Source organism: Solanum stenotomum, chromosome 7, assembly GCF_019186545.1.
Source record: "Solanum stenotomum isolate F172 chromosome 7, ASM1918654v1, whole genome shotgun sequence".
NCBI lineage: Eukaryota > Viridiplantae > Streptophyta > Magnoliopsida > Solanales > Solanaceae > Solanum > Solanum stenotomum.
The window spans coordinates 2,612,074-2,626,911 of NC_064288.1; the positions used below are offsets into that span (position 1 = coordinate 2,612,074).

General features: G+C 30.7%; 1 protein-coding gene across 1 annotated transcript; it reads right to left on the minus strand.

Moving 5' to 3' along the window:
* LOC125871051 (RNA demethylase ALKBH10B-like) lies at positions 1–6,584 on the minus strand. The gene is made up of 7 exons (XM_049551637.1): positions 5,905–6,584; positions 2,223–2,353; positions 2,013–2,130; positions 1,503–1,613; positions 1,236–1,351; positions 991–1,145; positions 1–756 (listed from the first exon to the last, which is right to left on the minus strand). Exons 1-7 carry the CDS (start codon positions 6,431–6,433, stop codon positions 267–269), a joined length of 1,650 nt encoding a protein of 549 aa, XP_049407594.1. The 5' UTR covers positions 6,434–6,584; the 3' UTR covers positions 1–266.
* Positions 6,585–14,838: the final 8,254 nt, after the last annotated feature.

The window sequence follows — 14,838 nt, forward strand, 5'->3', positions numbered from 1 at the left end:
TAAAAATGAAAACTTTAATACAAAATTCAGCCTGTTGTTTGGCTAATATACACTCCATTTACCTAAGCTCAGTAATCTCTAAAGCCTATCACATAGGTGAACAGGTATAGCAGCCAACGCCTAGTCTCTACGTAAATAAAAAAGAGAAGGAAAACCTTTGAAAAACCATAAGAAAAAAGAAAGCAAATTCATGCTCACTCATTGTACACAGTAGGAGAAAGCCCCTTCAGCTACAAAGGGTATTTAAAGACTTCAAACTGGAGAATCTATGGGGATTTGCCATCAAAATCCAAACTTGGTTCTGAAGCGGTCTCTGATTTAGGCGAGTTACCAGGGGGAGGTAGTGCAAGGAACCGTCCTCTTTGAGCACGTGGTGGAAGATGCTTTGCAGGTTTTCTGGATCCACCATTCCATGGCAGAAATACACCAGTACCACCACGAGGAGCCCTCCGGGGATTCATAACTACTGGACGCAGTGGTGCCAGCATAACCACCGGAGATCGAACAACACCCCCCCATTTGGGGATCATATCCATTGGCTCATAACCATTGTGTGCTCTATTTGCAGTTGCATATTGTGTTGGAACACCAGGTTGCCATATGGTCATGGCTCTAGTCAGAGGAGCAGCTTCTGAAAAGTTGTTTCCCATCTCTGTTCTGACTTTGAAGAATGTGATCGTAACTCTTTTGTTAGGAGATGAGCACATAGCATGTCTGGCCATATCAGCACTGTTTCCCCTCATGACCAAAAGAGACCTGCAAATATTAAACAACAGGTAGCAAAACCAACCATAAGAATGGTCATTTGTTTTAGAGGGATGATCATCATATGGAACTTCAACAAAAATTGAAGAAAATATTTCATGTTATGGCTGAAACTCCGGCAAAGTCCATTCATCTATAAAATAAGATTGTAATTACTGAGCCAATCTGAACTACAGAGCAAAAGCTTCATCAGTGTAAAGAACCTACAATAAATGAAGTACATACCCCTCTTTTAGAGAAAGCATGAGCGAGCCTTTGTAGTTCCCTTCACTGTCGGATACAAGTGTTCGCCCAAATGCCATCATTGAGTCAGCTAGGACAAGGGTGGACACTGGCTGTTCCAAGTGAGGTGGTTTCAGGAAAGGCTGTGAATACTCCCCCTAAAAGAGCAGCAGACAAGCATTTAGGCTTCATTTTTATACTGATAAAAATGTTGCAGGCCAACATAACTCTAGAATAAATGCAAATACCTCATCAAAAAAGTTGATGATGCAGCTGTTAGGTCTTCTATTCTCTGATATTAGATGCCACTGAATCAGGTGGTTTATGACACCTTGCAGAAGGGCTGGAATGGGCTCATTGTGACCTGAAAGTTGGCATTTTTCCAAGTTATGATAGGTATGAAGGAATTAGAACTGGAGATTAAAGTTGAGGAGAATTGGGGGACAATGGTCAAATCTTGTAAAACCACAAATAGCAACAACAGGTGGTATGTTTTAAGACGCGTTTTTACTTACTCTTCTGACATGCGGCGTCCTCTTTTACATGCTCAAAAATTGGTGCACCAAGCTGAATTAGCTCTCTTTTGCTGCCCTTCACCTGCTGGTTGTACAGAATAAAAGTTTCACCTGAAACACAGTCACAGATCAATCAGGAATTTATCCAAGATCACACGTTGGAGAAATAAATAGTAAATCAGATTTGACATTGCTGGTGTCGCAAAACTTGACAAGGCTACCAAAAAAGAAGTAGAAGAAGTTTAACTTTAGTTGATGTTTTTGGTGCTTGTTTGATTCATCAGATTATAAGCAAAAGGGAAGTTTGAGTGAAAACAAAGTCAGGCATCAACCTCAAGCACCAAGTCACAAACAATGATTTTAAGGCAGCTGCAATTAGTCATAAAGAAAAAACAAATGCTCAAACCTGCTCCAGCAAACCTACAGAAGGTGTCCTTTTACTATCTCATAACTTCGCCCCAAAAAGGAAACAACAATAACTATAAAAGCGTCACGAATCACAGGATCCACCTGAGAGTTCACCATTTTGACCAGCAACTCGAAGTTCATTCACAAGGTCATCTAATTTAGAGATTTCATTCGTAGTAAAAACGTCTTCGAATAACTTGAGACCTCTCACAACATTCACCTGCCAGCAACAATGTAGGGAAGTTTAAGATCTTCACAACATTCATATCCTACCAAAATGGATGTAAAATAACAAGGAAATGGAGGACTTACCATATGTCCTTTGACTGGTTCCTTTGATACAAAACCCTTTGTCATCTTCATCTGGTCATGCCTCGCCTCGCAGTTTTCATGGTTTGTGCAAAATTCATCAGAATCCAGGAAATGCTGTACTTCTTGAGATCCTATAAAATAAAAGTAAGCAATTAAAATATGTGTATTCTCCATCCACAATGATGCAAGTAAAATTCCACTAGCTAGTTAGTTGAAGTAACGGATCACTGTAACATGCTTGATCATATGTCTTGGCAATAACAAGAAACCTTGATAATGCATATTTGAAAGCAATTTCACTATGTCCATTGACAGTTTGGCATGACCATTGTTACTCATTATGAGTTAGTAGTTTTTTTGCAGACACAATCTTTAACAAAGTTGTTAAGTGTGTTAAACGTAAATCTTCCAACAATATAAGTGCTAATACATCTAAAACATATTTTCAACTAATAAGTATCATCAATAAACATATTACTCTGGTTATGAGTTAAATATTTTTCTTGTAGACACAATATTAGCATTGGTGTTAAGAGTGTTAGTTCTGGCTGAATTTGGCAAATGGGCAAAATTACGTCCCTTGCCAAAAAAGAAAAGAAAAACTGAAAAAGACAATACCCTTTTATCATGGCATAAAATGTAATCTATTTATCGTTGACCACGTTTATATTGATGGAAATGACACCATATATAACATTAAGCCACAGTAAAAGAACGGGGCAAAATCAACTAGTCCCCACATAATGATATCAAACAAGTGCTACAGTTCCAACTCCATTAGTGTTCACCTAACCAATATTAATAACACACAAAAAGGTAAGAGTCATGGGTGGAGCAACAATACTGTTTGTGAGTGCCGAACTCAGTAATTTTGATTCAAATCTTATATTTGTCTTTAAAATTTTTATCAAATCTATATAAACTATTAATTTAGAATTCAATAACTTAAGATATTATAACCAACTGACTTCGCTGATCATTCTCGTAGTTTTTAAAGGTGAACTAGTAGATTGATAAATTGGTTAGCAACATGATCAAGTTATACCATTTGTTGCTAATATTAATGAGCATATTCGTTTTTAAAAGCATATACTAAGCAACAAAATCATTTTATAATATTAGTATATGTGTAATTTAAGACCAAAAAGATATAGAGGGGACAGAACTTTCCGGCGTTCCATTATAGCATTGCGACAAGAAAATGAAAGCAGCCAGCACTAACACTTGGAGAGGAAAGAGAGACAAGGCAGGTGGCCCACACTATAAACCTACCAAATGAATACGGAATACTACAACAAGTGCCTTGGCCCAAACCCCCAAAATTATTGGATCACACAAAAAGTGAACCAAAATTAAACAGTCCCCCCAAAGACAACTGGCTGATTTAAGATTTTTTCCTCGATACTCCTATCTTTTTTTATTTATTCAAGTATTGATCTTACATCTATATAGAAAATATATTTTCACTAATAAGCCTGCAAATAGTAATAGTGAACCAGCTTTCGCACGTGAAAATCACTATCTCGTTAATCTCTCAATCATTTTATTGATTATGTGTCTATATGATCTTTTCTTTAAATCGAGCCGAACTAAGACACAACTTGGAATGGAAGTAGCTCAGCCCACTTGCATTATTCAATGAAAGCTCTTCAATCGCCTTCAATGATGATATACTTTCTTGAACGGCTGCCTAGTTAATAAATTAAGCCACCACATAAACTAAAATGATGAAAGTATTCTTTTATTATTTGTATCTAGAGTTCAATGGCCAACTTATAGCTAATATTATTTTCACAAAACGAACTTGAATTAATTCTAACCAACCTAATGAATTAGGTTAGTCAATTCCAGCCAAAACTTTAGCCAAACACTAAAGCCAACAAAAACAGAGGTATGACGTTCGTCAAAACAGCACACGTTTGAGACCACAACTAAATAAAGTAAGAACAATTTAATGAGTCAATTCTGTCTATGATACCCACCTCGAGGCATCTACTTAACAGAGCCGTCTTCTTTTCCCTAAATTTTTCTTCGTTTATATGAAATACTTTAAAAAAAATATCACATTTCTTCAATTGAAAATAATTTAACTTAAAAATTCTCTTTTTATTCGCTCAAATATTAGACACATAAATTTATATCAAGTCAAATATTGGTACAGTGAAACTCACTGTGTTTCTGAATTCTGATTCTCTGCTGCACCTAAAAACACCTAAAATTACAACACCCCTTTTCCCCCACATTGGTTTTGTCAAAACTTTTTTTCCTATAGAAAACATTGGGAAATCAACAGCATTTAACTAAAGTTTTTATTTCCAATTCGAAAGAGAAAATAACGGATAAAGGGATTGACATTGGAATTGTAAAGCTGAAAAAGTCATCCCTAAAAATCTGAATATTTTGGTCTTCTTTTGAAAATAAAGTGGTCGAGAAGGATGACAACTTTCACTTGAATTTCATCACACCAAATTGGGTTTTGGCTTGAAAACTTTGACAGAAAATTTTCACATCTTTTTTTTTTTTTTTTTCAGTTTGTAAAAAAAAAAACTCATTTTCTTAAATTTAAACAGAAATGAGAATTTTCAACCATCAGAAGGAAAAATTTCTGCTAGGGTGCATTTTTTTAAAAAAAATTTATACGTGGCACGAATTTAAGTTAATTGAATTTGTAGGTTTGAAATATTGAATGGTTAAATTTAAGGAAAAGGGAGAAATTTCCATAATTTCAAATTCAAGAATAAGATATTTTTCCCTAGATGAATTAATTAGATTGAGATCCAAACCCAATAGTCAGATTCAACGTGAAAGAATCAACATATTTAATATGTTAACTCCGATTTCATATTTTTTTTTAAAAATAAAGTTTTACCTTTTTCCTAAGAAACAACATAAAATGTTTTTTTAATATTAAATTCTTTTCTGATAAAAACTTTTAAAGCACGTACGCAAAAGTCAAAATTCCCTAGTAATAGTAACTGCAATCTAAAGTGAATTTCAAGATAATTAAGAAAAGAACTTTTGAAACTATACTCTCTACTCTGTTTCTACGCTGCCCGTATATTTTATTTTGTGATGTGAAATTTGCCAAGAATGACATTAACTATTAAAACGTGAGTTGTGGTAGAATGATAATATATTAATACTTAAATAAAAATCTGGATTCAGAAAAAATTGTTGCAAACGTCAGCCTCATAACTGGGTCCTATACTGTGGTAAGGCTTAACCTCCCTTAATACTACAACAACATACCCAATTAAATTCCACGAATTTAAAAAGAATAAGTGGCAAAGTAGTAATAACAGCAAAATAATACGGAGCAGATATACAAAAAAAAACTGACAATAACAATCAAATACGATCAGCTAAACAGATTAAACCACAAATTTTTGACACCTTAATATAAATATCAAACATCGAAAAAAAAAAACAAAAACTTTAACGGCAAAGATATATGAATACTTATATGAGAACAAGCACAGAAAAGTCTCTTTCAAGAGATTATAAGAAAAACAGAGTAAAAAATTACATATAAGATTTAGAAATACACGATTATTCTCTATAATTTTTTAATTCTTGATTATTGAAACACCGTTCAATTATTTGTTTTATGCACTTGAATCTTGGCTCAAGATTTTAAAATAAATAGTAATATATATGTTTTTTAAAATCATTAAATACTTACCTGTATCCGTGATCTCACTTTCCGGCGATCCATTTGAATCATCTCTAACTGAATCTACATCCACCACCTCACCGCCTGCATTTTCCGACTCTTCATCGTGACAATTGATCTTCTCATTAAACGATTCCTTCACTTCATCGCTCTGTTTCACGTCGGCAACCTCGATTCTATCACTCACTTTTCTAGCAGCGAGTTTACGGAGTTCAAGCGTTACATCAGCAATCGAATAATACTTTTGCATCTGAAGAATCGGGATCCAATTCAGTCTCCGTCGATGTATAGCGGAGAAAACCGGTTCATACTCCGATCGGTCGCCTTCCAGCTGAGTGATATGATTACAAAGGGCATCAATAATCGCATTTGCAGCGGCGAATTCACCTCTGAACCACGCTATAATTGCATCCTTAGCGAATGTTTCCGACGTCATTGGAGGTTGTTGGATTACCGGAGCACCGGCAGTAGGGATAACCATAGAATTACCAAATGAAACTCGATCGGAATTCGCAACAACGCCGGCTGCCGGCGGCATCTTGAAACAGGCAGAGTTGAATTTTATGAGGCGAGTGAAAGTTTCCAGTATTTTTGGGGGGCAGCTGAAAATTTGTTATGTTGAATAGTCTAAAATTGTTGCAACAGTAATGTATTTAGAGAGAGATTTTGGGGTTTGGAGGAGGGATTTGGTGGGTATTTAGAAGGCTTCTTTGGAGGCTTTTACAAAGAGATTTTGGGGTGGGAAGTCCGTGGGGGGTAAGTGGGCCATGTAGCACCCTGGCAAATTGTCAAATTTGAGTTTTTTAATTGCTAATTTTTTTTTTATCGGGTTAAGAGAGAATAATGTGTACGTGGTCTTATACGTTATATCTACCTTCTAAAGATAGGGAAGTTATTTTCAATAGATTCTAGAGTAAAACGTATTTACGTCGTTTCAATTCGTTTGTATAGTTTTGACTTGATACATAGTTTAAGAAAATAAAAAGAATTTATGATTCTTATGGTTTTAAAGAAAAGATACGTTCTATCAAATTGTGAATTAATCTTGAGGTTTTAAACATGCGAAGTAGAAAGTTAGAATTAAAGAGTTATTAAAAAAGAAATATTTTTTTAGAACGAATTAAATAGGAAAGCAAGACGAATAAATTGAAACGGATAAAATAATAAAAATGAGTATTGAAAAGAAATATATAGTACTTAAACAGTCATGTTGAATCTAATGAAAGAGAATAGTAACAACAATACATAATGCTGTAATTGAAGCTAGAAAACAAGAAGTAATAATAAAATCGAAGGACAAAATGAGACATTCTCAATGCAATTAAAATGGCCGTACAAAATATAAGTTGTTTAGTAATTTAAATACATCAAAACAGTTGATTTTATTAATCCAAATTAATGGAAAATATCAAAAATAATATTTCATGATGTTAATTGACTATAATAACGTTATAATGTGAAAAAACATACTCAAATTACCTCACAAATAAATTTTAAAAACTATATGCGTTATTATTACTAGTTGAATTTGGCATTTTGAGATAAATTGCCAGAGTTACTTAAGCTATCTGTACTAATTAATGATAAAATCCTTCTACATGCATAATTAGGTCATTTAAGAAGTAAATACAAGCAAATCTCTTTTAATAAATACTATTAATATTGATGTCTCCATTTGATGTTTATATTAAATCAAGAATATATGACGTATGTTTTTATGTAAACTCACATTATTAACGCAATTAATATATATTATTTTATTTCTAATAATTTGATTTATTTAATTTCTAAACTTTTACCTTGTAGATGAAATTCGGTAAGCCGTTTACATGGGATGGGGTCTTCCATTAGAACTTTTCTTCCTTACCTGTCGGCTCTCAATTTTTTTTTAAAAAACTAATAATAAAGTCACGAGTTATATGAATAGTAAAACTTACCTACAATTTAATTATGTGAATTCAAATAAATGTGGAAGAGCGGTGAAAGAGCAACGATAATAACAACTATTTATTAATTAAATAGTTAATTAATTAATTAATTAGATAAAAATCATTTACATGTTAATTTAAAGAGTAAGAAATAATAATATAATATAGCATATATACAAGTTACGGACGTTCAATAACAAAACAAACGAGTCAAACTAATCTATTTTAGAACAAAATATAATTTTCCAGTGTCAAAAAATAGCAATCAATATTAAAATATTTATTTTCACAATTTAAAATGAAAGAGAGTTAAAAAATTTAGAAGTATATACTTTATGTGGATTACACAAAAAGCTAGTAATTATTAAAAATTTGAGGTAGATTATATAATAAATTCTTGAAAGATTATGTATTTATACCTTAAATAAATTTTAAATTAATGTAGAAAACATTTCATTAATGAATTATTAATTGACACAAACAATTACACTGTTTAGCTAAATTAAAATTTTATTTGATATATAAATATTATATTTTGATTCTCCATAATTATAAAAAAAAATTGATTCTCCTTATTATAATTTTTTTTATGTGTGACTACATTTTTATATTTTGATACTCTTTAATAAATTTTTGGCTTCGTCACTATCAGTGCGCACAGACCATGCATGCATAATACAACATAAGTTAAAAGGATAAAATAATATTTAAAATTTCAGTAAAATACCTTTAAGTGAAAAGGATAAAATGTCATACAATGTAAAAATGTTTACATGACATAAGAATTACGTCTACTGTTAATATTTGCAGTAAAATTGGGATATAAATATTTTTCACTCTAATTAATTTTAAAATAAGTTGTAATTAGTCAAATTACCACAACTTTCATTTTGTATTCTAAAAAAAATGGACAATTAATATCAGTTAACTTAAAATTACATTCATTTAGATTCAATCATAAATGAACCACAATAAATATTTACTTGCATTGAGTAAGCATTAGTAATATTAGTTAAATTAACGTTCGAGAGATGTTACTAGTCAAATCTTTGTAAGAGTGAGGACCTTAATAATAAATCTAAATCCTTAAAAAATGATCATGAACTAAAAGAATTTTACACCAAACTGACATAATTTATCGTAATTTGAGTGATTTAATATTTTATTAGTTATGATTTAATAATCGTTATGTATATTTGTGTACATATGATGTGCATTCATCAGTTAATATAAACATATAATACGAATAATTATTTACCACGAAGTATGAACCACTATCATGTTGCATGTAAGATGAGATAATTACATATTTTAATAATATATAATAAAATAGATATATAAGAGGTTAATTTTAATATTACAAAATGACGTAATAATATTTATTTCATATATTTGATTTATAATAGGAAGTCAGGTTCACACGTGCGTAGAAATATTAATTTGAAAAAATATTGTACCACAATCGTAATTTTGTATTTTTAACTTGGAAATGATTGTAGATGACGAACATATTAGTATTTGTTGTATTTCTATTTTTATCCAAAGTAGTTAGAAATATGATATTTGATTGTCTTTTATTATAACAAATATGCATGCGTAGAATTCAATCATAAATAATGAAGTTTGTCATACTCTAAACATGGATACGCTAAGTGGATTGATATATATCGAGTACTATCTTAATTTTGATACTATAATTTAACTAGCAAATTAATTCTATTTGAATATACAAACAAAACATATATGCAATTGATATGGAACTTGAATTTCAACTAACATGAGAAAATACTTAATTTATACATATTGAAGTCGATAAGCCTGAAAATATAACTTGAAACGTATATACTAATTTATAAAACCTCTATTATATCACATAATATAAACTGAAAACATATCGGGATCGAGTCTCGATATACCCAAAATATCTATATACATAGAATGAACATGCTAAGATCATGACTCATGAGTGTTGATTCACCTCACCCAGGATCTGAGGCATGACAAACTTTGAATCAAGAACAACAACAAATAATATTCATCCATACCAATTAGTGATCAATTCTAATAATTTTGCGATAACTTCTTCATTTTCGATATTTTCTTGGATAAAATACTCGGACCTTGGATATATTTATAGAAAAACAAAAATAAATGGCGCACAAATTAAAGAAGTGATGTAACACATTGGTCATTTGTTAATTCAGAGGCGGACCAGGATACAGAGTTTGGGGTTCTAAATTTCCTTTAGAACCGTCAATCAATTTTGTTAGGATTTCATAAATTAATATACATATATATTTAATTAATTTTCTAGTACAAATACAAGATCTACGAAAAAGCTACTGAATTCATCCAAACTTATAAACCCCACCTAGCTCCGTCTCTAGAAATTATATATACTAGAAAGTCGTTGGGTGAGCGTGGGCATATATACGGGACCAAAAAAGTGGAGCGCTATTGTTGGTTAGCAGACGGCAAAAAAAGAGAGGCTATAATAGGCCCCGCCGCGAAGGTGAGTGCGGGGAGCAGTTAGCTACAGAACAGTAAGGGAGGCACGAAAATGGCTACTATTTAAATAAATTGAGACCACCGAAGAAGCGCATTACGCACATGCAAACGATTCCTTATTCAACTTAAATATGAACTAGAATCATCATCTATTTACTATCTTCAACAAACAACAAAATACAAAATTTTATATAGTATAATAATAGGTGAAAAGAATAAAAAAAAGGAACACTATCATCATTGTATAAAAGAATATAGAAAGTCTAAGATAAAAAGGCATCACAAAAAAAGAATTACTCTCTCACCCTTTTTCTCACAAATGCGAGTATGCGACTCTGTACCCATCAAGTCTGATTAAATTTGAATTCGTGTCGGAAAGTCTCACGTTGGGAGTAAATCGTTCCCTAACAAAGGCGCGACTCGAACCCAGGGCCTCTTGGTTAAGAATGAAGGAGTACTTACCACTCCATCACAACCGTTATTGATTTCTCACCCTCATTTTAGTTAGATATAATACATAAACATATAAACATGTCTTTAATTTGATCTAAGCTGACATTTATGTTCTCAAATTTTGGGGGATGCGAAAGTAGATACTTAAAATTATATAAAGTTGAACAAGTGTCACACATGCATCCTATGTAAGCATAATACAAATCAGTTTAAGTGTATCTCACACAAATTGGTATAACATACTATAAGAGTAGAATTGAAATAAGTAAATAATTTTTTTCTTAATTTGCTGAAATTTAAAAATATTATTAATACAAAACTAGTTAAAAGGTAATGAAGAATTATTATTTAATTAGCTAAAAATGTAACTAAGACTTTATAAAAAGAGATGCTCTGTCTTATTCCCTAAAATTTCACAACAAATAAAAGTAGAAATATTCTCTCCAAACCCTTAATAGAAACTCTCACATACTTCCTCCGTTCCATTTTATATGTCATCCCTTTCTAAAAATAGCTAGACCACAATATATGTCATTTTATAAAATTTATGCATAAATTACCATATTTTTCCCATTATACCCTTGATAGATTAATTAATTAATCTTGAAATGTATTTACTTTGACTAACCTAGAAAATCTACAAGTAGTTAATTTCATTGGGAGAATACTTCATTCATTAATTAACTACTTTCTTTATTCACTACTTATTCTATAGAATCTGATTTTGAAAAAAAATATCAACAAACATATTAAAAATAAAAGATGAAAAAAATTCAAAAATAATCTTGAAAGTTGAAGCTTCAACAAATTTTATCAAGGAAGATGACATTTCAAAAAGTTCAAAGGAATTTTGTGATGTTGTCATGTTTACTTTAAGAATTTATATATAAAAAAATATTTTACACAAAATATATAGGAAAATTGAGGTGGGAAAAACTTGATTTTTTAATTTTTTTTGGATTAATTGGTGAAAATTTTGGCTCCAAAAATAAACTCTAAAATTTAAATAGTCATCCAAATGCATTTATATTTTTGAAATCTAACATATTCATCATTTATTATAAAGTTGTCTTAAAAAAACATTAAATAAGGGCATAAGGTAAAATTACCTCATTTCTTAATGCAAGTGCAAATAAAAAATGTGGCATATAAAATGGGACGGAAGAAGTACATTCTTAGGGTTAAGTAGGATAGAGTGTCATCTTTTAATGATTGGATTATTTATTCATAATTGCATGTGCTCTAACGTTAGACAAAAGTACTTTTGGTTCTAAAAAAAGAAACTTTAGCTTAATTAACAAACTAATTTTGTGAAATTATTGTACACACAATTCTTTATAAACGAAGAGAAAAGTTGTTACCAATATTTAATTATATATGAAATAATTAAGCTTTGACGCAACTATGTATACGTTGTCTCAGTTCCTTCAACAACAAGAATTTAGAGTATATTGTATGACTGTATATTATTTTATAATTTTTCAAAGGAATTTATAGCATTCATTTGCTAATGTGTAATGTGTTGCCTGGTGACAATTAATCACCAATTTATGAATTTTCAAAAGCGCTTATTTACAAAATTAACTTATACTTGTTCTCAATACATGCATCATCAAAATAAAAAATATTTTTATCACTGAAGCCATACAAATTGAATATTCCACGTATAACTATAAGAATTGACTTCATGTTATTAGATTATCACAGGTTATAACAATGAAAACAATTTTTATTCTTGTAAAAATATAAAACGACATTGTATAAATAGATCAATATGGTCCAATTCTTCTTCGAACCCTACATATAGAAGGAATTTTTATTTAGTGCACCGTATCGTCCTTATTACCTACTCTAATTTTTAATTCAAAAGATCCATCTTCGATATCGATGAATACCAATCAACGGATCCTAGGAGGTATATTAATCTGTCCCCAAATTACTGCCAAATAATCGCATTTGTTTTAACAATTTTCGAGAAAAAAATTAACTCTTGTGTCAATTTTTTCTGAAAATATTTTCGCATAATTCATAAATATGTTATTTAATTTGTTCTTATCTGATTTTTATGTTCTTTAATTTTGAATGTGCACAAATAAATATTTAAATTTGTATAAAATTAAATAAATAGATACATACGTTATACATGACATAACATAGAATATTACGTAGAATGAGGATTGCCATTTATGATTCCATGTAGGACACTTAAACGTGGATTGCCATGTGCACACTCAAAGTTATAGGACATCGATATCATATAAAACCAAGTTAAAAAGCACGCTTATATATTGTAGCTTGTATTTATTCTCCACCGAATAACATGACTTTTCACATGCTCAACACACAAACTGGAAAGAGATTCTTCTCTCCTTTATAATGCTGGTATTTTTAGATATATAGATTAAAGAAAGAACAAACAAAAAAAAAAGATGGAATTACAAAAGTATAAAATGTTGATAAAAGCACATTTAAATTCTTTTTTTTTAAAAAAATATTGTAGGAGTAAAGTAGTGACAAACAAGTGGGGATATTTGATAGATATATGTCTTCCAAATATCCAAGCTTGAGTTTTAATTTATTTCCCTCTAGTGTCTATTTTTTTTTCTTTGGAAATTCCCGTTAAGAAAATGGATATTGTGTCAAACTTAATTTCAAAAATAAGTTTATGTAGTAAAAATTGCTCAAAAGCATATTAGAAAAAGAAGAAGCTAATTTTATCAATCATTATTAGGTATTTTAACACTTCTAACCTAAGTGGACTGAACATATAGAGCATAAAAATACAACATTAACAATGGCTTAACATCACGTAAACAAAATAATAGGGATTAGTCCGGTCTTCGGAAGAAAATATATTCATGATGATTTAACTCAATTCCAAAAATTACCTTATGCCGTGAGGATTATCCAAGAACTTTTTAAAAAACAATCTATTCTCATAACCAATATGTACGAGACATTCTAACAAATCCTCAACCTTGGGAAAAAACAAATCCTCTACTCCTACGACTAGAAGAATGTACTAAATCTATTGTGTGAGCCCATAACGAAGCTAGAATTTTGATTTAGAAGTGTTAATATATATAGAAAAGTAAAATCACTAGAAGTCAAGAAGTATCAATATGTAATATCGATCTATAGTATATAAAAAAATATTTTTACCTAACTACATAATGTAATTTTTCAACGGAAGAGTGTCTCCGCCTACTACATGAGGCAAGTAACTCTCAATCAATGTGACATACTTGACACCTCGCACACTCAGGACTAGACACGTAGGTAATATAAAACAAGGAAAAAATGTATTTTTATTTTGACTCAACCTAGAAAATTAATTTATCAAATAAAAATTATTGACAATTATATAAGAAATTAAAAATAAATTCCCTCAAACAAGCAAATTGTACTTTTATTTATTAAAGATGACAAAGATATGCCACTTTTTTTTTTGAGGACCAAGAAGTACTTGTAATTTGAGGTAAAGCATGAAAGGTTCTCATTGGATTATCCTTTTGGCTATATGAGAAGAATCAGAATAAGAGATAAAAAGAAGGGGAAAAAAGTTCCATATAAACAAAAGCCAAAACTTTAATTTGATAAATTGGAATAAACCTTTTAGTAAGATGCTTTGATTCTTTTTTTTTTTTGCCCTCTCTTTGTGGGGATGCACTAGAGGCTCTTATTTAAAGTTTGTCAACAATTAACTATACTTGTGAGTTTTTTTTTTTTGTTGTTGAAATGACATATATCTATCTTTCACATGTATGACTCACCCCACAAGGTTCTTTCCAAAGAGGCCATTGCCATTAACTTCAAGTCAAATATGTGTTCCACATATTATACATGAGAAGGGTGTCTTTAATTTGTCTCCCTAGACTTTTCTAGAAATAGTCACACTTAATTGATGTACACAAACAATGGCAAGATCTTTGTTTGAGAATATACATACGAATAAGTGGCGTACGCATAATTTTATGTGATCATAGCAGTATTGACATAGTGTATCAAAGTTCAATTAAATGGTTTTCTTTTTTTTTTTGGGGGGGGGGGGGGG